General features: G+C 42.0%; 1 protein-coding gene across 1 annotated transcript in view; it reads right to left on the reverse strand.

Moving 5' to 3' along the window:
• Positions 1-24,270, reverse strand: part of LOC135549890 (semaphorin-4A-like) — a 51,009-nt gene extending 26,739 nt beyond the window's left edge. The window contains exons 1-2 of the mRNA XM_064980265.1: positions 23,960-24,270; positions 10,089-10,335 (exon numbers count right to left, since the gene is read on the reverse strand). Coding sequence (XP_064836337.1) covers positions 10,089-10,185 — 97 coding nt within the window. The 5' untranslated portion in view covers positions 10,186-10,335; positions 23,960-24,270. The remainder of the gene's footprint in view (positions 1-10,088; positions 10,336-23,959) is intronic.
• Between the last annotated feature and the right edge of the window lie 1,216 nt (positions 24,271-25,486).

Below are 25,486 nucleotides of genomic sequence, written 5' to 3' on the forward strand. Positions count from 1 at the left end.
CCATCACACCCATGCACAGCCAGATGAATCAGACTCCACACCCTTGCAGGCACGCTCTGAGACGTAAACTCTCCGCAGAGCATGACTTCACACAGATCAAGTCTCATGAGGCCCGGGGAGGAAAGCAAACAGTCCTTGGCAAAGGTTCAAGTGAAATGTTGTCCGCAACCCATCCAAGCTTGGCAAGGGATTCACAGGGGTCCTGAGTAAGGCCGTGTGGAGGAGGCCTTGCGCAGACAAACAAGCAACAGTTGATTTTGCTGTTTCACATACCTTCAGACAGGTATTTTAAACGCAACACAGCTGGAGTGGAAAATGGGGCAGGATATCGGCTAAAGAGATGAGTTTACATTTAGAGTCACATTGACTTCAATTGAAATAGTAAAATAAACTTTCGTATCTAGAAGTCCAAAACATCTGTGAGCTCCTTACCTGTGAATACAAACGTAACACGTCACATTGTAGAATTTGCCATGCGAGACAGTTGACAGAGGGAGTGAATACTATATTTCCTGACTACGGTGTTGCTCTATGGGTCATGTCTCATGGGTTGGTTACTCATGAATGAGCAAGGCTGGGCTACTGTGTGAGCAGCCACCCATTTAGAAAGAGCGTGAAGTGGGGGGGGGGGGGGTTGTTGTTGCGCAACACTGCAGATAAGACCTGTCATCCTGGGGATTGGGAGGGATCCTTTCCATTACCTGTCAGCTATCTGGACACACACACAGACACACACACACACAGGGGTTCAAGGCTCGCCTCAGCGAGGAAATGAAGAGACCTCAGTGGAAACTAATCCTAAGAGATTATTTTCAATCTCACACTGAACACAATTGTGGATACAGGACTCATGTTTCTCTTGGCATTTTGATGCCATTTTGAATCTGAATAACTACCGTGATGGACATCCATTTGTAATGATATCAACACTTGTGTGATTCCTTGTGTCACACTCCAATAAAACGTCATTCACTAAAACTTGTGTATCTATAAAATGTGTCCGGGTGTAAGAGCACGCATGTGTACACAACTCCTGTTCCACATGTTGCGTAATGGCAACTACATTGGTGGCTGGCTCCAGCCGACTGAGGCCCCACTGTCTGAGGCCGAGTGGTTAAGTAAAGCCTGATGGAAATGGAGATGAGAGAGTTTGCAAACAGCAGAAATGTACTACCCGAGGGCATTTCCTCAAGACCAACGAGACGAGGAACTCCAAAAATCCTCATGTCAACAACAAAAATGAGTTCTGTAAAGTGATAGTCAGGTCTTTGCCGACGGCCAACAAACACTATTCTGTGGAATTCTAAACAGCACAGAGTCGGGTCACAAGGAGGTTAGCTTGTAAACGTGGTTGTCTATCTCAACCATGTCTCTTGGCTCTCACACTATCAAAAATGTGTTTGTACTCATTTAGCTAACAGAGAGTGAGCAGAAAGCACACCATCACCAATTAGTTTCTGCACCTGCCCTGAACACCTGAGGTAAACATTTCTACACCATATTCTTAAAACGAGGCAATTCTCTTGCATTTGTAACGGGCATCTTTTAATTATTTAAAAAAATCTTATTTTAACTACAGCAGAGGTTGACCAGATATTGGGGTTAATAGGCTATGCCTGGCAAACGGAGAAAAGCATAAAATACTTATTATACTGATTTGACCACAGGTCTAACATACTGTAAGACAAACCGCTTTGTAAGTTAGGCGATTCCTGTACACAAACTCCAATAACGCAATGTTATTGAGAGAAAATGATCAGACTACAACTAGTTATACACCGATATGACATTGTTGGCCGATACCAATATCCGATATTTTCCTTTCCAAAAATACCCGATACAGATATTAAATTATTTTTTACAGCAGCTAAAAGCATTCTAGTACAGTTACATAGTTGAACACACACACTAACTGACCAAAAAGTTATTTTTTGTAAGTATTTAAGTATGTCCCCATCACTTACTGGCTGTGCTGTTTCTTTGTTCAGTCTCAACCAGGATTTCATCATACATGTCAAGCAGTCAAGTTTCAGCTCTGTCTACACCTGGCCTCTCTTCCCCGGTGCGCACTGTCACTGTGTCCTTTTCCATCTTGTCCAGCTGTGTCTAACATTTCACGTAAACCCCGTTTCTGGTCTGCATCGAAGTAGCGGTCCTTGTACCTAGCATCGAGCATGGTGGCCACACAGTGGAGGCTCAGAGAGAATGCAACCGAATCGCTTGTTCACAGCCTCTAGTAGAGTACTTTTCCAAGTTATCCCGATGGTCTGTGTTGGCTGTTTTGTTGAGCCGGCGTTTCAATGCCATGACAGGGTATCACGTCTGCTGCAGACACAGTTGTGCTTATTTCTCAAGTCAGTTTTTCAAAAGGGACTTGGATTGTTCATGTTTCCAAGTTTCAAACGTGCCATTGAAATGGCAGCAGTGGTATGAGAACCAGCAAACTCTTGAGCATGCAAGACGGCTTTCCTCAGTGCGAAATCCTTGTCGATCCACTGTGCTGTCAGTAGTAGTTGCAAAGGGTTGGAAACTTTCCATGAGAAGTCAAGCCCTGGAATTTGGAGAATTTTGCTTAAATTCGTCAAAACAGTTAGCTTATAACAGTGAACCATTTTTGTGGGATACACAAGGCAATTCTAGGTGTTGTGGCATACTTTGGTTAACCTATCTCCAATTCAATAGAATTGCAACCCTCTGCATGCACAGTGTATTCTTTCATCACATCTACAGCTGATTCTTCAAGATCTTGCATAGTAATGAGATGCTATTGAGCCCACACTACTACACTGTCAGCCAAGGACTACATGCCTTCTGGTAAATTGTGATTACAATTACGAAAAAATAAATATATACAGCGGGGCAAAGAAGTATTTAGTCAGCCACCAATTGTGCAAGTTCTCCCACTTAAAAAGATGAGGCCTGTAATTTTCATCATAGGTACACTTCAACTATGACAGACAACATGAAAAAAAAAATCCATAAAATCACATTGTAGGATTTTTTTATGAATTTATTTGCAAATTATGGTGGAAAATAAGTACTTGGTCAATAACAAAAGTTTCTCAATACTTTGTTATATACCCTTTGTTGGCAATGACAGAGGTCAAATGTTTTCACACACTGTTGCTGGTATTTTGGCCCATTCCTCCATGCAAATCTCCTCTAGAGCAGTGATGTTTTGGAGCTGTTGCTGGGCAACACGGACTTTCAACTCCCTCCAAAGATTTTCTATGGGGTTGAGATCTGGAGACTGGCTAGGCCACTCCAGGATCTTGAAATGCTTCTTACGAAGCCACTCCTTCGTTGCCCGGGCGGTGTGTTTGGGATCATTGTCATGCTGAAAGACCCAGCCACATTTCATCTTCAATGCCCTTGCTGATCGAAGGAGGTTTTCACTCAAAATCTCACGATACATGGCCCCATTCAATCTTTCCTTTACACGGATCAGTCGTCCTGGTCCCTTTGCAGAAAAACAGCCCCAAAGCATGATGTTTCCACCCCCATGCTTCACAGTAGGTATGGTGTTCTTTGGATGCAACTCAGCATTCTTTGTCCTCCAAACACGATGAGTTGAGTTTTTACCAAAAAGTTCTATTTTGGTTTCATCTGACCATATGACATTCTCCCAATCTTCTTCTGGATCACCCAAATGCTCTCTAGCAAACTTCAGATGGGCCTGGACATGTACAGGCTTAAGCAAGGGGACACATCTGGCACTGCAGGATTTGAGTCCCTGGCAGCGTAGTGTGTTACTGATGGTAGGCTTTGTTACTTTGGTCCCAGCTCTCTGCAGGTTATTCACTAGGTCCCCCCCCTGTGGTTCTGAAATTTTTGCTCACCGTTCTTGTGATCATTTTGACCCCACGGGGTGAGTTCTTGCGTGGAGCCCCAGATCGAGGGAGATTATCAGTGGTCTTGTACGTCTTCCATTTCCTAATAATTGCTCCCACAGTTGATTTATTCAAACCAAGCTGCTTACCCATTGCAGATTCAGTCTTCCCAGCCTGGTGCAGACAGCTCTGACAGCTTTGACAGCTCTTTGGTCTTGGCCATAGTGGAGTTTGGAGTGTGACTGTTTGAGGTTGTGGACAGGTGTCTTTTATACTGATAACAAGTTCAAACAGGTGCCATTAATACAGGTAACGAGTGGAGGACAGAGGAGCCTCTTAAAGAAGTTACAGGTCTGTGAGAGCCAGAAATCTTGCTTGTTTGTAGGTGACTAAATACTTATTTTCCACCATAATTTGCAAATAAATTCATTTAAAAAAATCCTACAATGTGATTTTCTGGATTTTTTCCCCCTCATTTTGTCTGTCATAGTTGAAGTGTACCTATGATGAAAATTACAGGCCTCTCATGTTTTTAAGTGGGAGAACTTGCAATTGGTGGCTGACTAAATACTTTTATGCTCCACTGTATGTGTATTTAACTAGGCAAGTCAGATGAGAACAAATTTCTTATTTACAATGACGGCCTACCGGGGAACAGTGGGTTTAGTGCCTTGTTCAGGGCCAGAATGACAGATCTTTACCTTGTTGCTGGATCGAATCCCTGACCTTTCGGTTACTGGCCAAACGCTCTAACCACTAGGCTACCTGCCGCCCCACAATACTGGGTGGGGTGAATATATTTTATATGACATGATTTTTTTGTAAACTAGTAAACAATATCGGCTAGTTAATTTTTGCTATCATGTGGGTTTTTAGCTTGCTTGAGCCAGCTAACTGAGTGTTAATTCACCTGTTCCTATACACATTTAATTTAAAAACATATCTTACAAAGGAGTTGTTTAATCTAACTGCTTAACTATTTATCTGTACATGGAATTGTATTATTTTTTATTTATTTGATGTGTGGAGACATTTCACTGCAGCAAATAGTGAATACTGTGCCAAATCATGTGTGAAGAAAGCAACAAAGATGAAGAATCATCTGGCCAAGTGCATAACGTTTCCTTAGCGCTCACAACAAGCAACCTCTGACCAAAGTCCCTCAATTTCCTTTGAGGTGAAAAGTGAAAATGATGAATCAGACACCTTATCGAGGGCAACAGCTCATGGTCCTCCTGGAATCAGAAGTTTTGTTTTACTCAATGGAGGAATGTGGTCAGAGAAATGCTAATGAATGTCTTGCTCGAGCTGTGTATGCAACTGGTTCACTGATGCTCACAGGCAATGTGTATTGAAGAGATTTCTGAATGTTCTTCGCCCAGCATACACCCCTCCAACCAGACAAGCTTGATCTAATCATTTGCTGGATGCAGAGTTCAACAGAGTTCAAGTGAAGTTCAAGCAAATCATAGAGAAAGCAGACTGTATTGCAATCATCTCCGATGGGTGGTCGAATATTTGTGGGCAAGGAATAATTTACTACATCATCTCCACCCCTCAACCAGTATTCAACAAGAGCACAGACACACCAGTCTCTACATTGGAGATGAGCTGAAGGCAGTCAATGACCTTGGACCAGAGAATGTATTTGCACTGTTGCCAGACAATGCTGCGAACATGAAGGCTGCTTGGTCTAAAGTGGAGGAGTCCTACCCTCACACCACACCCATTACCTCTGGTGAGCACATGGAGGGCTGTGCGGCCCCACAAAGAAATGCCACCCCACACCATGACTGACCCACCGCCAAACCAGTCATGCTGGAGGATGTTGCCCTCCTACGGCCTCCTCCATGTCTCCTGATGTACTGGCCTGTCTCCTGGTAGCGCCTCCATGCTCTGGACACTACGCTGACAGACAAAGCAAACCTTCTTGCCAAAGCTCGCATTGATGTGCCATCCTGGATGAGCTGCACTACCTGAGCCACTTGTGTGGGTTGTAGACTCCGTCTCATGCTACCACTAGAGTGAAAGCACCGCCAGCATTCAAAAGCGACCAAAACATCAGCCAGGAAGCATAGGAACTGAGAAGTGGTCTGTGGTCACCACCTGCAGAACCACTCCTTTATTGGGGGTGTCTTGCTAATTGCCTATAATTTCCACCTGTTGTCTATTCCATTTGCACAACAGCATGTGAAATGTATTGTCAATCAGTGTTGCTTCCTAAGTGGACAGTTAGATTTCACAGAAGTGTGATTGACTTGGAGTTACATTGTGTTGTTTAAGTGTTCCCTTTATTTTTTTGAGCGGTGTACATCAAAGCGTGGAGGCTTCTGCCTGAAGCCCATACACGCAGCTGCGTACATGTTGGACCCCAAGTATGCTGGCAAGAGCATCCTGTCTGGTGCAGAGATCAACAAGGCCTATGGTGTCATCACTACCGTCTCGACACCTTGGCCTGTATGAGGACAAGGTTCTGGGCAGTCTGGCGAAGTACACTTCCAAGCAAGGGCTTTAGGATGGAGATGCAATATGGTAGTCGTGCCAACGTATCTCATCAGCCACCTGGTGGAAGGGACTTTGTGGATCTGAGGCTCTTTCCTCTGTTTCCTTAATCATCCCCCAAATCCCACCAACATCAGCCGCCTCAGAGCGCAACTGGTCCTTGTTTGGGAACACACACCAAAGCACGCAACAGGCTGACTAAAATGTTTATGTTTCTGTCTCCATATGATATGGTAAATATATCCAATGCAAAACATTAATTTGCATATATTTCCATTAATTCCCATATATTCCCGTTAATTACCCAAAATGTGCAACCCTAGCTGTCAGACGTCTAATGCTCATGGGGCTGATATTGCTGGTCCAAATGTCAGTTGGGTTGGATGTGAGTTCAACAATACTGTGCAACTCCAGTAGGGCAGCATCTGAAAAATAGCACCTACTTGGTAGTGTGTACCAGTCCTCGAAGTGCAATGAATTTCATTATCTTGGCGTTAAAGGATTTCGCCTTTGAGTTGTCTTGCTGAAATGCTCTTACTCTTTCAAATGCCTGCTCGACTTGTTGACTGCTCAATCCACACAGCAGACATTGTGGGCTAGGTTAGGAATGCTGAGTTGCACATGTAGAGCTGTATTCTTCGTGGTGTCATTACGTCATGTACTTACGTTATATAGGTAGGCACGTCAGCTTTGACATCGGTTTTGCAAATCAGCGTTAAACTAGACATCGGACCGATGCCGGCATTTTTAGCTAATATAGTCCGAATCCGATATGCTTGCAGATATATCATGCATCCATAACTACAACCAAACTAAAGCAGCAGGCAGGTCTTAAGGCATCAGCCTGCCAGGCTCTCTTGGTCATCTCAGCCACAGGTAGAAGAGCTAATCACCTTTACGAGCTGCATCGGAGGAGGGGGACATCACAAGTTTCTATTAAGTTCCCTAAACCCCTGCCTGCCGCCAACCCTCAAGAGATATCTGAAAGGAGAAAAGACACTGAGGCAGCTTTGTCTACATTCACCTCTCAGGAAATGATCAAAGATCAGCACCCCAGACCCTAATCCCAGGCCCTACACATTCAGAATTGGTGGAGATGCTGATCTTGTGTCCCTAGATGAAGGAAGTGTTGTCAACTCTAACTTAGCATTTGTGCTGTATCATTGAGTGTGGGAAAATGGGTCTTGAATGGGGTGTTGGCAATTGTCTATGAGAATGGGCATTTTTCCAGGAGTTCAATTCAGGCTTCCGGCGAAAATTAAAAGCTTACCCTTTTCACACTACTGAGCTGAGCTATACTGCAACGGCCTGTTGTTGGAACCATTCTGAAAAGGACAATGTGAGAAGATGCTTCCAAGCCAGCAAAGAACGGTTTGGGTGGGCACAATACTGTGAAAAGGGTATGAGTGACCCTACTTGTACTATTCCTGTCCAACAGATACACACACAACCTTATCTGATACTGTGCCCAAACAACGGAGCTATTCATTCCAGGCCACAAAGAAAACAAAAGGCTTCACCTACATCAGCAAATCTTTCAACTTTCACGTTCATTTGTCTCCTCAATCAGGTCATCTTCGCTTCCTTTTCTTGTAGTCGGACCCCATTTGGGCTATAAAAGCAAACGGAATCACAGAGTCCAGACATTCAAATGGGATTCAACAATATACTGAACTTAGTAGTAAATCAACTAAAATGTATTGAACCTATTAGAAGAGTCATTTATTGTAAATCATAAGACATGAACAAAATGCATCAGTGACTAGTATTTTCCTTCAACTTTCTGAAACGGCACAGGAATGCTTGTGTGTGCGTGCGTATGTCTACACTGTTTAGCTGTTACCGATAATGCTAATGATAACCTTCTAGCAGATATGGAAAGGCTTTCCCAAAAACTTTAAACGTTAGGCTACTTTGTAGTTACGATTGTTTGCATCAATCCAGTGGCCATTTGTTTTGCAAACTCAGCAATCACATGAGCACTACAGAAACATTATTAACCAAACAGCCTCTTTCTGGTGTGCACTTGCATTAAAGGGTAACTACACCCAAAAATCTAAATTTCTTCTATTTCTACCAGACCTCAAAAGTAGGTTCAAGCATCGTTGTGGATTCAAAAAAGTACATTGGATATTCCCTTAAAACACATGTGATTTTCAGAACAAAAAACAGATTTTTCTGGATGTCAGAAGGTGAATTCACCAATTTGTTAGTCGCTCTGGATAAGAGCGTCTGCTAAATGACTTAAATGTAATGTAATTTTTTACAGAAACCTTTAAAAACATAACGAAGAAAAAATCATTTCGGAAAAAAAATTATAAATAAATGTGTAGGGCCCTATGAACATTATAGGACTACAAACTGTTTTCCAAATTGTGCCAGTGTCCACATCTTGTCCCGTAATATTTGCAAGACAATGGACTGTTAGTTTCCCTTCATGACACTGCAGACTAATTCCTTGTTTTACTGAGTAGTACTCGGCAACTCAATATTTAGCGTCGCACAACACTTCCGATGTCAAGTATGAATTCATTAGGGCCTCGGTCACAACAGACAACACAGCTTGTAAATTAACCACAAGCCATAACCTGGAAGGATAAAAAGGTAAATATTTGTGTGTGATACCATGCCTAACGAGATATTTGGTTAGAAATGGAGGCATTTTCAGTACAAACTAAGGCAGGAACAGTATTGTTATACAAACAAATGGCCAACAGTGGATGCTATTTACTTTATGTTACAACTTCCAATACTCAAAACTGGAGCAAACAACGGAAACAGTTTAAAAACCATATCACAGAAAAATATACATTTTTACCCAGGCCCTTAACGATAGTAATGAATACAAGCTTTGAAGACGATGCAACCAAACAGTTCAAACATTGTGATGTCATCTGCTGGCTGCCTCGTTAACCATAATGCTTGTCCCATTAGTAGATCGTTAGTTGGGACAAAACTCGTGAGCTTTTCTTAAGACCTCAGAGCAGTGCTTTGTACGAGAGACAACAGAGCATCGGTTCAGCTCAACTTTCATTCCCCTCTCCAGAATATCCACAAATGATGTATGGCAACAGGCCTGTAATAGGCTCACGTGGGACAACTTTGGACCTAGCAATACAATGTGCACATAAACACAGCACCACCATACACAGAAGACAAAGATTTGGATTTTGATTCATTCTTGAAAACGGACTGAACTAACACGACTTAAAGCTGAAACTCCCTCACCAAGAGAAATTATTCGCCTCGCTCGTCAGTCACGATCGCATGTCCACCCTGTTTGCGCTGTTGCACTTCTGACCTTTCGTTGGTCCTGTTGAACCTCCATCTTGTCATGTCAGGGATGCAGTTAATACCAGAGCTCTAATAGTGACCACCATAACAGAGATCAATAATTACCCAGCCATTCCAAGTCCTTACCATTTTCATATCACGACACAAGTACGGGAGCACTGTTAAATTGGACTTGTAAATGTCTGTGGACTGGGTGGGTGTATTCAGCCCAAGCAGGGCATGACAGGCAAGCATTTCCACAAAGAGTGTCTTTCTGATCTGTTCTTAAGTCAAAAAACACAAATCCATAACTAGACAGTCACTGGAGCGTATCACAGCTGCAAAGTACTTTGCTTTAAGCGACTGTCACTTCATTTCAAGACAGTGAGACTAAATGAAAGCATTGAAATCTATCACTCCATTTCAAAGTTCATATTCACAATCGAGGAGCTAACAAGATCATAAAATGTTTGTTCGACTTACCCATGGGAAAGGAGACCCGGGGGGTAAGCCTGGCCAAACACACAGCCATAACCCATAGAATGACCACGATGATAGAGAGTAGGCCTTGGTGCTCCATGATGACCCAAAGAGCAAAATCGGGGCTAGGGAGCTAGCGTCAGGCGAAAAGTGGCTGGTGCTTGTCTGAGATGTCAAACACTGGGTCTGTGGGGGCAGTACCGATGCAAAAGCCACTTCCTCTGGTCTCTGGAGGCAGCCGTCATCGCATCTGAGGGAGAGAGAAAAAGAGAGAGAGATGGTAGGAGGGTCAGAGAAAAGAGCGGTACTCCCTTAGCAAAGTGGAGTTGTGGGTGGATAGAGGGCCTGCATGCAAGGGAATGACTCATTTCTCACGAGAAGAGGGGGGGGAAGAGGCCACTTCCTCTAACACAGAGTTTCCCCAGACTCGGTCCCAGGGACCCAACGAGGTGCACATTTTGATATATGTCCTAGCACCACATAGCTGATTCAAATAACCCACTAATCATCAAACTTGATCATTTGAATCAGCTGTGTAGAGTTATGGCAAAAGCCAAAACGTGGCCCCATTGGGGTCCAGAGGACAGAGTTTGGGAAACGATGCTCTACACTACGAAGAAAAACCACTAGTGTGTTTGAGCATTATAGATCATAACTAAGCATCATAAGGCATCATCAACCTGACAGTTCTTTAGTTCTGTCATGTGACAAAGTTAAAATTATCTAATAAGTTCAGAAAAACATATCCAAAATCAGTCGTCACCAGTCTGCATTAAGAGGAATAAATTACTTCAGACGAGTACAGGCTCTTTAGTGGAAAACATTACTAGAAACCTCATGGAATATCCTAAATTAAATTAAATGATTCATACGGTACAAAATTCAGTCATTTCGGTTATAACGAGAGAAATGCCTGACAAACTGATTTTGAACTTAATCACTTTGAAATTCCATTTGACATACAGAACACGGGGGTTCAGTGAGGAATACAGATAAGACCTGCTCTACACCAGGTTGAAATGACTGCTGCTCATAACAATATGATCCTTTTAAAAGAAAATGATCTAGTGAAATGCATTACCAATATGTTCATTGATATCTACTGTGCAAGGTAATTAATGGCCATGTAAAATCTATTTAAATTAGTCTCATTCCATTTTTCCCAAAATTACTTTTTCTTTGTTTAGTTTTTCCAGGTTTAAGATTCAGGCTTTTTGCTCTTAAAAGCATTTAATGTTTTCAAGTGATCGGCGTTGAAGCAGGTAGAAATCCGGAAGGTATGACGTAGCACCATGATGAAGATAACAGGAACGCAACTTTCAGATTGCAAAAATGTCTATCATACATGTCAGATTTCAATACTGGCCTATGTCATAAGTAGGGAGGAAGTCCTCTCTCGAATGAGCCATTGGTGATATTTTAGCAATATTCCTACCCTGAGAAATGTGTAATTTAAAAGGAGGGTCTAGCACATTTTTCCTATTTGTCCACCTCTTTAGTCCAGGGTGCATTGCATGGTGCCGTTGCCAGAGATATTATAGAAAGGAGCTAGAAATCCAATGAATGAAGGAACGTATAACGTCCCACACAGCATAAGTTCACGTTGTCATGCAGTTGCTAAGCTAATCATCACGCAATACCTTCTCACAGTCGGTGTATGTGTCGAGAAACATGTCTATTTCCATTGAATGTACGTAATGTCACGATTAGGTTTGCACATTTTGGGGCACATTCAGAAGTGGGAACTTCCCGTGGAATTAACAGGAATATGCCAATTAATATTATTAATACCATTTAAAATTTTGATGTTTTTTTGCATTGGATATATTTACCATATCATATGGAGACAGAAACATAAACCTTTTACCTTATCATAAGTAGACAATTGCAAGTGGTAAAATCCTTCCAATAGAAACAAAAAAAAACTATTTAGTTACAAACTGAAATTTAATTAAATGAGTTGACTCTTCACATGGGATGATTTCACTGAACAACAAATGGGAATATTGAATGATCCCCAATGATCCATCGCAACATTTCAATCCTCAAAAGTATATCTGCCCTTGCGAATGTTGACTCTACTCTGAGGCACAACTATCTGCAGATTGAACATGGTGAGATTGTAGAGTCCTAAATTGATAGCTGTAAAATCACCTAAATAAAGTGCACTAACTAGCTACGCTACATGCTGATATTGTCTATGATATTGTGTGCAGCTACGTTTGCTAGCTAGCCAGCCATCCCATAGAGCATTTCATTGTGGATTTTATAGTAGACAATATTTGCAACAGATTTCCACAATGATTTTCCATGTTGCTACCAACCTTATAACGTAAAAATAAGAAAAATAATAAAATCACAAAAAACATTGTCATTGTTATTTAACACTGTGCTTCAGAAGGTTGAAGGCAAATGCAATTTACGCAATATGTTCATGTCTTATGATATTCTTGGTCATAATCATTTTAGAATATATTTTCTTCTAAATTCTATACATTTCGAATATTGTTGAATTCTGTTTCAATGTCTGGATTCCGCATTCGACATCCAGGATTTTATAGGGCCCTACTTAATAAGTAAGCGCTACACGGCGAGGAGCCCCCATAACTCCATAGACGGTGCCAACTCTGTGTTGGGTCACAAGGCCAATCAAGAACAGAATCCACCCCTGTCAGAGTGGCATAACAGGATTACCCAGATGCTGTAGGCATGAGGATTAGCACAGATATGTCAGACTTTACCTGTGGCAATGAGGACAGGTTGAAGTCTCAGGCTGTCTAGACAGAAGCACCTCGCCAACAGATCTCATCATTAATCTGAGTAATCGTTCCAAGTCAATCTCCTGGAACTATAAATATACCTGCCATTCATCCCTTCATCTGTCTTGTCATAACCCCTTTGGAGACTGTATTATCTAACTCGAATAGGTCTAATATAAAATGTACAATATTTTCACGACATCTAATACAACAGCCATTTGTCCAAAATGTGAACAAGCATAGCCTAATTAGCCTACTCATGGAACATACACATTCCACAGCAGGTGGGTCCTTGGTTAGTTTGTCTTTTTTATTTCACCTTTATATAAATTACATTCACCTATGTCAGGGTGACCCATCTTCTGGGGGTTTCAAAGTTTCCTTCTGTAGAATGAAAACATCCAATTCAGTAGCTACTAATCTCCCTCTTCCAACAAAACAAAAAACACATCTCAAACATTCATTCACCAAGGGGTTAAAAATTCAGATTGCAGAGCCCGTTTGAGATCTCCTTGGTTAGTCTTTGCCTCTCTAGGCTTCTCCAATTGTCTCCACCTTGGTTTCTCTCACAGTGTCAATCTCTCTTTCTCCCTTTCAGTTTCTCTCTCCCTCACCCTGTTTCTACCTTTCTGGGCAGTGTTGGGAAGGATGCTCGCATCTCGTAGGGCGAGATATACGCAGGCGATGCTGCATTCCTGCAGGGCACTAATAGAAAACAGAGCGTTGTGTGGGGGATCTTACAATTATCAGGGACCAGCTTTTGCAGAACCGTTTTTTCAGGCTTGGTAGACCAGGTTACATCACTGGAAAATCCGGCTGTTTTTTCCATCACCTAGATTGAGCCTGTACTCTGGGTCATTGGTTCCCAACAGTTTTCATTTAATGTACCACCAACTGAATTTGACTCTGTCTGGAGTACCCACTATTGTGAATTTTACCAGTAAGTCTAAGGTCTAATGAGTCTTCTCAAATGCCCCCAGTGGCTAGACCACATACCCCCAAGGGTCCTAGTACCCCTGGTTGGGAACCACTGGTCTGGGATATGCACACATTGATGACATTTGAGCGTTAACTCAATGTACATGCATTGAGTTATTATACTTGAGTGATAAAGTAAAAAAACTCACTGGAATCATTAAGACTACTAGTCCATGACCATCAGAATAAGAAGGATTAGGGATGCCAGCATGTCCATGTGACACCTCCAGCGTGACAAACATGTGACGAGAGGAGCCCTGCTGTCACTATAACCCACGTAGCTCAAGGATCTCTGGGTCATTCCTAGTGTTGTGACCAATGTTCCCTCTAAGCTGCATGTGTGTTGGTGCGCACGCTAGCCCCGAGACTGCCATGCAGCTCCCCGGACTGCCACAGAGAAATATACGCCTACAGAGAGATTGAACTTCACCCAACTTTTTTAATTTCTTACTCAGTAGGAAGGTGCATCTATAGGCTTGCATTGTTATTATTAGCGGCTTGAGTCTTCTTTAATATAGAGGATATATTTCACTCTTTCTGTTCATAGGAGTAACAACATGAATTTGTGCATGATGCGGTGCGACTCGAGTTTCACTAGCAGCTGGAGGACTGTGTACCTTTTTGGTCAGTAGAGTAAAGGGGGAGTGGAGGGATGTTGAGAGGCGAGCCCTCAGTCTGCTGCTTTCTCCCTCTGCTGAGACTGACCAACTGATAGATGCAGGCACCATCAGCACAGTAAAATAAAAAGCAAATTATTCAAAAAAGTATGAGTGAGCAATGTCCAAAACAATGCTTTGGCATGGCAAGTTAAGCAAAACAAAAATCTGACCGTAGATAGATATCGGCTTGCATTTTGACTCCGTGATCTTGACTCAGAAGTGGTTGGTGACCACTGTTCTAGAGATTTCCCTGTTAACACCATCAACGTTTTCTTTTACTGTGGCAAATGGTGATAGAATCCACACAATAACAGCCACTTTCAATGGAAAATACCAAAACAAACTATTCAAAGAGATTTTGTTGGAGGCAGAACTCATCGGAGTAGGATTCTATTACATTGACACGCACTACTCAGCCCTTACTCTACACATACCGGTGCGGCATAAACAATCAGAGCTGAAATAGGCCTAAATGCAACTGTAAACTCGGTGGTTGGAGCCCTGAATGCTGATTGGGCTGACAGCCGTGGTATATCAGACCGTATACCACAGGTATGACAAAACATTTATTTTTACTGCTCTAATTACATTGGTAACCAGTTCATAATAGCAATAAGGAACCTCAGGGGTTTGTGGTATGTGGCCAATATACCATGGCTACGGGCTGTATCCAGGCACTCCGCATTGCGTTGTGCGTAAGAACATCCCTTAGCCGTGGTATATTGGTCATATACCTTACCCCCCCTCATGCCTTATTGCTTAAATAGACCATTGAAATATGGATCTGTGTCATTTACTTTGAACTGGAATGTGTTTACAGCATGAACGGTCGTGAGTAGATACGCTTGTTTTGAGGCCAAGGCGAGAACTGCATGTAACCACGTGTGCACACTTTGTTCATATCCTTTGCTCGTTAGTGAGTTATTAGCCCAGTTATAGATCATTTGTAGTCAGCAATAGGGGAGTGATTGCTTCCTACAAGGGCACAAAACAAGTACATTTCTAGACATCTTTGAAAAGCGAGTCACGTGAAGAGTTTTCTTTTGGTCTTAAAGGTGCCGTGTTGTATTTTGAGACAGGCTTGAATAAGCTAAGTCACCTATAGGCAAGAGGATACAGATTCTCTGTAATAAATGGTATGTCAGTGGCTAACAAAAGGTGAGCATTAACCCACTGAAGTTGGTTACGACCCCGAACTGCAGTCAGGTCAAGACCCTGGTGAGGACGAAGAGCACGCAGATGAGCTTCCCTGAAAACGGTTTCTGACAGTTTGTGCAGAAATTCTTTGGTTGTGCAAACCCACAGTTTCATCAGCTGTCCAGATGGCTGGTCTCAGACGATCCCGCAGGTTAAGAAGCTGCTTGGAGATCCTGGACTGGCTTGGTTACACGTGGTCTGTGGTTGTGAGGCCTGTTGGACATACTGCCAAATTCTCTTGAATGAGGTTGAGGCGGCTTATGGTAGAGAAATTAACATTAATTATCTGGCAACAGCTCTGGTGGACATTCCTGCAGTCAGCATGCCAATTGCATGCTCCCACCAGCTAAGGATACAATATGATTACCACTACCAACAGCATGGCTAACACTCCCATAGACTTCTCCTTCATGCTCGCTAGCAAGTTAGCTAGCTTGCTCTTTGGCCAATAAGCTAACTTTCTTGTGGCTGTCTTTACAATTCAGCAATAAATACTTAATGTTTGTTATCTGTAAAGAAAATTGTTTGTAACTGAGACATGTCTCTTCTGTTGTTGAACACTAACTCTAAAAACTGCTTCATAGACTTATATTCGTTGCTGTACTGCACATTTTAGAGTGGCCTTATGTCCCCAGCACAAGGTGCACCTGTGTTATGATCATGCTGTTTAATCAGCTTCTTGATATTCCACATATGTCAGGTGGATGGATTATCTTGGCATAGTAGAAATGCTCACTAACAGGGATGTAAACAAATGTGCACAACATTTTAGAGAAATAAGCTTTTTGTGGGTATGGAACATTATTGGGATTTTCTTTCAGCTCATGAAAGATGGCTACTATTTACATGTTGCGTTTATATTTTTGTTCAGTGTATCTCTATGAATGCACACTTGGACTGAAGAGGCAGACAAATAGGAGAAATGTGGAGCAACCTCTTAAATTATACATTTCTCAAAGTAGGAATATCACAAAAATATGATCAATGGCTCATTCGAGAGAAGACAAGCTCTTGCGTTATGACATCAGCCAGTATTTAGATCTGACATGTATGATAGACATTTTCATGGTCTAAAAGTTTTATTCCTATTAACTTCCAGTGTAGTGACAGTGGCTTTATCATGATGCTATGTCATCCCGGCAGAACTTCAGCTTGCTTTAAAGACAATAGTGCAGAGACACATGAAAACATGAAAAGGCCCCCCGGAATTGATTGAACATCGCTCAGAGATTCACAAAAACAATATAACTTTCAAAATAGGTGAATCTTTATTTTAATAAAGCAGCAAAGTGGACAAATCATATCTCCACGGACAAACACTTCTTAAATTTCACAGTACCATTCTAAATTACAAATTCACTTCAGATTCACACACCGAATTGGGGCTAAACAGAACTTTCTCTTGAAATAAAAAAACATTTTGTATGCAGTTTCCCCAAATCTGTAAAAAAAAGCTGTGCAAAACAGAGTCACCAAAACAACAAGGGGATTAAGCGAATAAGCAAACAAAACTGCTTCATATTAAGAATTTGAGTAGAGTCCACACAGCTTCACAGCGACAATAGTTCAGATGTTTATACCGTAATGTCGGTGCTAAAACCACCAAATTCTGGTCAGGGTATAATCTGAGACAAAATTGGGGACTAGGGTTAAATTAAAATGTCACTATGACTCATTGGGGTAGGGCTGTTGAGGAAACTGTATTACCCCCACACCGGTAGTCATGAGTCATGACCACAGTAAAATTCCAAAAAAGGTCATCTCCTCCTATGCATTCATGACATGTGTTGGTTGTCTAACTCACTAATGCCCTGGTACTCAAGGATCTATTGTCCTTCTAACCACCGACATCAAGCCAGAAAAAAAACTTAAATAAAATAATGATTGTGCCGTTTGTTATACAATACATAGCTTACAGAAAATTACGCACAGCAGAAAACCGCCTAAAAAAAAGGTTTTTATTTGAGATGTCTTTAATTTTGGAATATAGGCTAGAACAATTAAAACGAATTCTAGTAAATCGCCTTTGAACGTAGAATGTATTATCATGTATACTGGATGGACTGGTTACCTTGTGCTACATTCCAAAGTTTTTATCAATGAGTCTGGGAGAGAACCTATGGGCCTAGGCGATGCTGTTGGTTCATTGATTGTGCAGGGCGACTTACAGAGTTAGCCTACAATACAGAATTTGTATCGATTTTGAATAGCCTAGTAATATGACATGTTTTCATATTTTCATAGTTAAGATGGTGACACATTAGGATACCGTCGGCTTTGCAATATTCCGCCGTGCAGCGAGAGGCTGCATGCTCCTCAAACAGAAGTTGATGCATGGAGTGAAATAACCAGAGTATCCTACCCAAATGAACAGGGGGATAGCGGCCTCGGGCGCATAGGGGGGTGACATGTCTTTTTTCCTCTGCCCCTAAATCGAGAAAAAATTGGAATAGTCTGACGGATAGAAATATGATCACTTGAGAGAACAGCGTTTAAGGCAAGGAACAGAGCGCAAGCTTTTCCTGCGACTTTCTCAAATAATCGGTAGCCTGTAATCCAGGCCTGCTATTGTCGCACCGTGCAGCCCATGTACAGCGCCTTCAGAAAGTATTCAGACCACTCGACTTGTTCCACATTGTTACCTAACAGCCTTACTCTAAAATAGATTGATGTAGAAACAAAACTAAATCGACACACAATACCCCATAATGACAAAGCAAATAACACATTTTTAGAAATGTTTGCTAATAAAAAATGTTTTTAAAAAATAAGAAATTTTACATTTATATACAGTATAAAAATTCAGACGCTTTTCTCGGTACTTTGTTAAAGTACCTTTGGCAGCATCGATTATTCTTAGGTATGACGCTTCCATTTTGGCACACCTGTATTTGGGGAGTTTCTCCCATGATTCTCTACAGATCCTCTCAAGCTCTGTCAGGTTGGCTCGCGAGTGTTGCTGCACAGCTATTTTCAGGTCTTTCCAGCGATGTTCGATCAGGTTCAAGTCCGGGCTCTGGCTGGGCCACTCAAGGATATTCAGAGATTTGTGCCGATGCCACTCCTGCGTTGTCTTGGCTGTGTGCTTGGGGTCGTTGTCTTGTTGGAAGGTGAACCTTCGCCCAAGTTAGAGGACCTAAGCTGGAGCAGGTTTTCATCAAGGATCTCTCTGTACTTTGCTCTGTTCCTCTATCCTGATTAGTCTCCCAGTCCCTGCTGCTGAAAAACATCCCCACAGCATGATACTGCCACCACCATGCTTCACTGTAGGGATGGTGCCAGGTTTCCTACAGACATTATGCTTGCCATTCAGGCCAAAGTGTTGGTTTCATCAGATCAGAGAATCTTGTTTCTCATGGTCAGAGTCTTTAGGTGCCATTTGGCAAACTCCAAACGGGCTGTCATTTGCCTTTTACCGAGGAGTGGCTTCCGTCTGGCCACTCTACCATAAAGGCCTGATCGGTGGAGTGTTGCTGAGATGGTTGTCCTTCTGGAAGGTTCTCCCATCTCCACAGAATAACTCTGGAGCTCTGTCAGAGTGACCATCGGGTACTTGGTTACCTTCTTCACCAAAGCCCTTCTCCCCCAATTGATACGTTTGACCAGGCGGCCAGCTCCGGGAAGAGTTTTGGTGGTCCAAACTTCTTCCATTTAAGAATGATGGAGGCCACTGTGTTCTTGGGGACCTTCAATGCTGCAGACATGTTCTGGTACCCTTCCCCAGATCTGTGCCTTGACACAATGCTGTCTCGGAGCTCTACGGACAATTCCCTCAACCTCATGGCTTGGTTTTTACTCTGACATGCACTGTCAACTGTAGGACCTTATATAGACAGGTTTGTGCCTTTCTAAATCATGTCCAATCAATTGCATTTACCACAGGTAAAAAACAGTTTTCGCTTTGTCATTATGGGTTAGTGTGTTGCTGAGGATCCCCCCTCATTTAATCCATTTTAGAATAAGTCTGTAACGTAACAAAATGTGGAAAAAGTTAAGGAGTCTGAAAACTTTCCGAAGGCACTGTATGTTTTGATTTCTAAGACATTCTAACATGGTGACCACACCGCTCGCATATATGTTGTTCAATCATTGAACCCACACTGCTCGCAAGCGTCTGCTTGGCCAAGTGCTAAAATAGAACTTGGTTCTATTTGTGTCGTTTGATGCACTGTAAGTCCCGCCTCTTCCATCTCCTCGTTGGGTTTCAGGAGCATATACCCACGTGCCATCTCGTTATTGGTGTTTAGAAGCATATACCCACGTCGGTGATTGAAAGATGAACTGAGGTCCACACTCCAGCCCAGTTGGTTGTAGTAATGCACCTTAAAAAGGATCGGACCCTTTCTTCAATCTTCACCTAAAATAACATACCAAATCTAACTGCCTGTAGCTCAGGACCTGAAGCAAGGATATGCATATTCTTGATACCATTTGAAAGGAAGCGCTTTGACGTTTGTGGAAATGTGAAAGGAATGTAGGATAATATAACACATAAGATCTGGTAAAAGATAATACAAAAAAAATGTTTATTTTTGAATCATAGTTTTTGAAATGCAAGAGAAATTCCAACATGACTTAGGGATCTAGGCGAAATTTAGATTTTGGCTAATAGATGGCAGCAGTGTATGTGCAAAGTTTTAGACTGATCCATTGAACCATTGCATTTCCCCCAAAAATGTTGCATCACGACTGCCCAAATGTTCATAATTGGTTTATTAATACATTTTCAAGTTCATAACTGTGCACTACCCTCAAACAATAGCATGGTGTTCTTTCACTGTAATAGCTACTGTAAATTGGACAGTGCAGTTAGCTTAAATTCTTGTTAACCTTCCTGCCCATATCAGATATGTCTATGTCCTGGGAAATGTTCTTGTTACTTACAACCTCATGCTAATCACATTAGCCTACATTACTCAACTGTCACGCAGGGGGACGGTTAGAGGTTAAAGTTAAACCGCCGGGTGAAGTCCAAAGGAGAAGAAGTCTGAAGAGAGATTACAAGAAACAAACTTGGTTTAACGTTACCCTCTTATCTGTGGATTAATTGTCGGAGTAGAGGACCTTGTGCATTTCAGGTAAAATAACAACCCAATGTTTACATCCCAGGACAAATTAGCTAGCAACAGCAAGCTAGCTAGCTATTGCCATAAATGTGTAATACTTTTCGACCTGTCCCCAAATTAATATAGTTGATTCGGAGTTTGCTTTGATATTTCAACCTGCGTGTCATGAGCGCATCTGGGGTGGATTGACAAAAATCAACATGCGCACGTTCGGTCTGGTCAGCATGTAAGGTTTGTATCATTAACAACTAGAGTGATTTGGCAACTTTAAATCTAGTGTAGCCTATAAAACCTGTTTCAAATCATTCCTTTTACACTCAACATTGCCTTCATATGAGCACTCGCTACGGAATGGGAAAAATATCCTTTAAATTTTATTCAGCTAAGTTCAATTATATTCTTCTTACTATAAATTCATAGAAAATAATGACATATCTTGTCTGCTAAATGAACAAGCCTGTGGCATAGCCAGATGACTTACAATAGATAGGCCAACACATATTCTGGCCAACCCACATCACAGACAAACTGAATTGGTCCACTCACACAGACAGCATTATGAAGAAGGCACAGCAGCGCCTCTTCAACCTCAGGAGGCTGAAGAAATTTGGCTTGTCACCAAAAGCACTCACAAACTTCTACAGATGCACAATCGAGAGCATCCTGGCGGGCTGTATCACCGCCTGGTACGGCAACAGCTCCGCCCTAAACCGTAAGGCTCTCCAGAGGGTAGTGAGGTCTGCACAACGCATCACCGGGGGCAAACTACCTGCCCTCCAGGACACCTACACCACCCGATGTTACAGGAAGGCCATAAAGATCATCAAGGACATCAACCACCCGAGCCACTGCCTGTTCACAAAGCTATCATCAAGAAGGCGAGGTCAGTACAGGTGCATCAAAGCTGGGACCGAGAGACTGAAAAACAGCTTCTATCTCAAGGCCATCAGACTGTTAAACAGCCACCACTAACATTGAGTGGCTGCTGCCAACACACTGACACTGACTCAACTCCAGCCACTTTAATAATGGGAATTGATGGGAAATGATGTAAATATATCACTAGCCACTTTAAACAATGCTACCTTATATAATGTCACTTACACTACATTATTCATGCATACGTATATACTGTACTCTATATCATCGACTGCATCCTTATGTAATACATGTATCACTAGCCACTTTAACTATGCCACTTTGTTTACATACTCATCTCATATGTATATACTGTACTCGATACCATCTACTGTATCTTGCCTATGTTGCTCTGTACCATCACTCATTCATATATCCTTATGTACATATTCTTTATCCCCTTACACTGTGTATAAGACAGTAGTTTAGGAATTGTTAGTTAGATTACTTGTTGGTTATTACTGCATTGTCGGAACTAGAAGCACAAGCATTTCGCTACACTCGCATTAACATCTGCTAACCATGTGTATGTGACAAATAAAATTTGATTTTGCCACACCTGTCAGGTGGATGGATTAACTTGGCAAATGAGAAATGCTCACTAACAGGGATGTAAACAAATTTCTGAACAAAACTTGAGAAATGTGCTTTTTGTGAGTATGGAAATTTTCTGGGTTCTTTTATTTCAGCTCATGAAACGCAGGACTGACACTTTACATGTTGCCTTTATAGCTAACATGAAGCTCTGTTTTTAGCATGCTAAATAAATCAATAGATAAATAGATAAGCTATCCTATTAGCCACGTTATGACTGACTTGTCATCATTGCCTATGCTAGTATGATTGTATTGACATTCCCAGCCTTCGTTACATTCAACCACTTTTGTCCAAAGTTTTAAAACTGAAACAGTGCATCCCGATTGGCTAAAGGCAGCAAACAATGTACCAGGCCAGCTGTGATTTACAACCTGATAGCATTATGTCAGTTCCACTTCAATAAACAAATACTATAGTCAATTAAAAAAAGGTTAATGATACAACACTATACACAGCTGACAGACTGCCTGGAGACACATGTGTGAATGAAGCATACAAAGCCTCTCTTAAATAGACAAACCAGCAGATACCTGCACATCTGCCCACCTCAGCCCTTACCTGCTATCAAACATTACTCATTGAGGCATGATACAAAGATCTGAGGGAAAATCCCCCATTTATGAACAATACTGTCAGATAAAAGGGTTGGACAATGACTACCTGCCAGATTATAAAGCACCAGCAAGCATGTCCTGAGGCTGAAGCGGAGTTCATACAAGATGATTTTGTTGCGCAAGCGTTGGTTTCAAGAGCTGTGGAATTCCTCCTCAAAGGGCAGAAGCAATTGTTTGTGCCCCTTTGATGCACACTTCAACCATCTATCCAATTTTCCACCTCAATAGGTAAGAGCAAGAAGACCCTCCCTCTCCATAAAGACAATAGTCAGTCAATTATGACTTCCTTGCCTTTATTTGCAGCCAAGCATGGCTTTCCCTTAGTATTAGGTCTGTCACCGAATAACAAAAAAAGGCATTCAAATCACTGTTACACAGATGTAGCCTATTCTCTAGTTCTGTGCAGCAGTGGAATCAGGGGGTAGACTTACGTTTGAGACCGAGTGTAGACAATCGTAACACGTTTCGCCATGTTATGAGTGTGGTTGGAAACGTTGCCGGGAAAACAGACAGGGCAAAGGTTATGTGCCAGAGACTATAGCTAATATTTTCACTGCTGATATTACCCAACACCCACAAACGTTGAATTCCAGAGGCAACGCTGAAAGCAGGTTGCATAACGTTACAATAACAACCAAGTGCATGAGGAAAACAGTCAATACATTCCACAGCGCGACTCCGCCACAGGCAGAGGGAAGCACGTGTTTTCCTATATTCAGCCCAGAAGTGTTGCGTTCTCTAAGTACACAGCGCGCAAAAGTCATTCGGAATAATTTGCAAAATACAACAACCGTGCATTATCACACATGTGCAACGGATGTTTTGTTCCGTTTCAACGCAAATTACAGAAGCATGTGCAGGCTGCCATGAGTATTCTGGCTATAACATGGGCTGTTTGCAATCAAAACACTCACTGAAAAAAAGGGTGAGCTAGCAAACGTTAGCAGGCTAACGACATTCTCGTTGTGCTGGTTGAAATGTGCTGATTTAAAGTAGATAACTAGCTATATGGCCTATATTTAACGTGTTGTGCAAACGAATTGAACAAAAGCTACTAAAATGCCATACTCGACACAGCGTTCTTACCCACATCTCAAAGTGCAGAGGATTTGTGTACCTCCACCGAGTGTTTGTGCGTTTATATCCCTCCCGTTGATCTAACCAGAGCGCCCTTGCGTTCAGGTAGACGGTCTGATTGTTGTAGAAGCCTACCTACGCCACTAAGGTAGCAAGCTCTCTTCTCGCTACGAACGAAATAAATCGTGCCCACAAGAGGAAAACTCTGACCGTAAACATTTGCTCAAGGCTCTCCCAGATGAAAAACGCCTGTCTGGCTGGCCTGCATTCTCCCATACAATTGTATTGACCCTGTTCAGCGAAGTGAACACACACCGTTGATCAACAGATTGCTGTTAGTAGACTGATCTCTAGTGATCAACAGGCGCCATCTACAGGAGGAAAACCGGTAAACCCGGCTGCTTTTAAACACAATATTGTAGGCTACACGATCAAATCCACCATGTCGCTTGAGGTCACATCATTACATTTTCCCTTCATTACAATTCACGTTAACACATTTCTTTCAATGCCATTGTCAATTTAAAGCCCAGTCTGGCTTTTACTGGCATCAACCACTACTAACTAAACTTCAGCAGAGCATTCTGCCAGACATATTACTTGACTATCCGTTTCTGGAAACAAAACAATTCCGATTGTAATAGGTCTACGGTAGGATATATTTGAATATGTAGGCCTAGCTGAATTAAATGGATCAAAACCTGAAACTAAGATGGCCACTTGATATCTACAAAATGACAGAAAAGCATCTCATAGCCTAAGCTTTTAATTACCAATCAAACCATTGGGTAGGCTATGCACACATACCTTGCAGGCGAAACCACCTCAGAGTGTAGCCTATAACGTGCAAATAAATTACCTGGGGAAAAGTTACATATTGTTAAGCCATTCATTTGCTTGATATGCTGGAGTGGACCAGCTTTCTGGGTATAAAACACAACTTTACCTACACAGCACAGGATGCATAAACCCCCAACATCTGCCTGCAACCCTGCGCCTCAGAGCTCATGACAGGTGCAGACATGTACTGTAGATAAAGAAATCAGTTTTACCTGGTCATGACTTGATCTTGCACCCTCCACAGAATGTATCATCAGTCAATCTCTCCCTCTGGTCAATTCTCTGGTGAAAATGATAGAAAGCCCTTCACTCAGCCTTCTTGTTGGGACGGTTTACAGAAGGTAATTAAGGAAAGGACAAGAGAAACGCTTATTATAACAGACCATCATTTTTTTCTCATGTAATTTAAACCAATTTGCCACCGCAGCCGCTATCTTAGATAGTCAGATGGGCGTTACATGCCTATACCGGCGGCAATTTTGAACTAGGCAGTTTAACGACTGCTAAAACATATCTCGCCCTATCAATGCTGAGGAAATCCCTAATGAAGAATTTCTCAAGGGATAATCGTGAGGACGAAACGGTTAGGGTAATAGGGGGTAACTAGCCCGCACTAAGAACAATTTCTAATTGCTGACACACAAAAAAGCAATGTTTGGAGAAAAATTGGTATGTGGATAAAGGTCATGTAAATAA

This window comes from Oncorhynchus masou, chromosome 12, assembly GCF_036934945.1.
Source record: "Oncorhynchus masou masou isolate Uvic2021 chromosome 12, UVic_Omas_1.1, whole genome shotgun sequence".
Classification (NCBI taxonomy): Eukaryota; Metazoa; Chordata; class Actinopteri; order Salmoniformes; family Salmonidae; genus Oncorhynchus; species Oncorhynchus masou.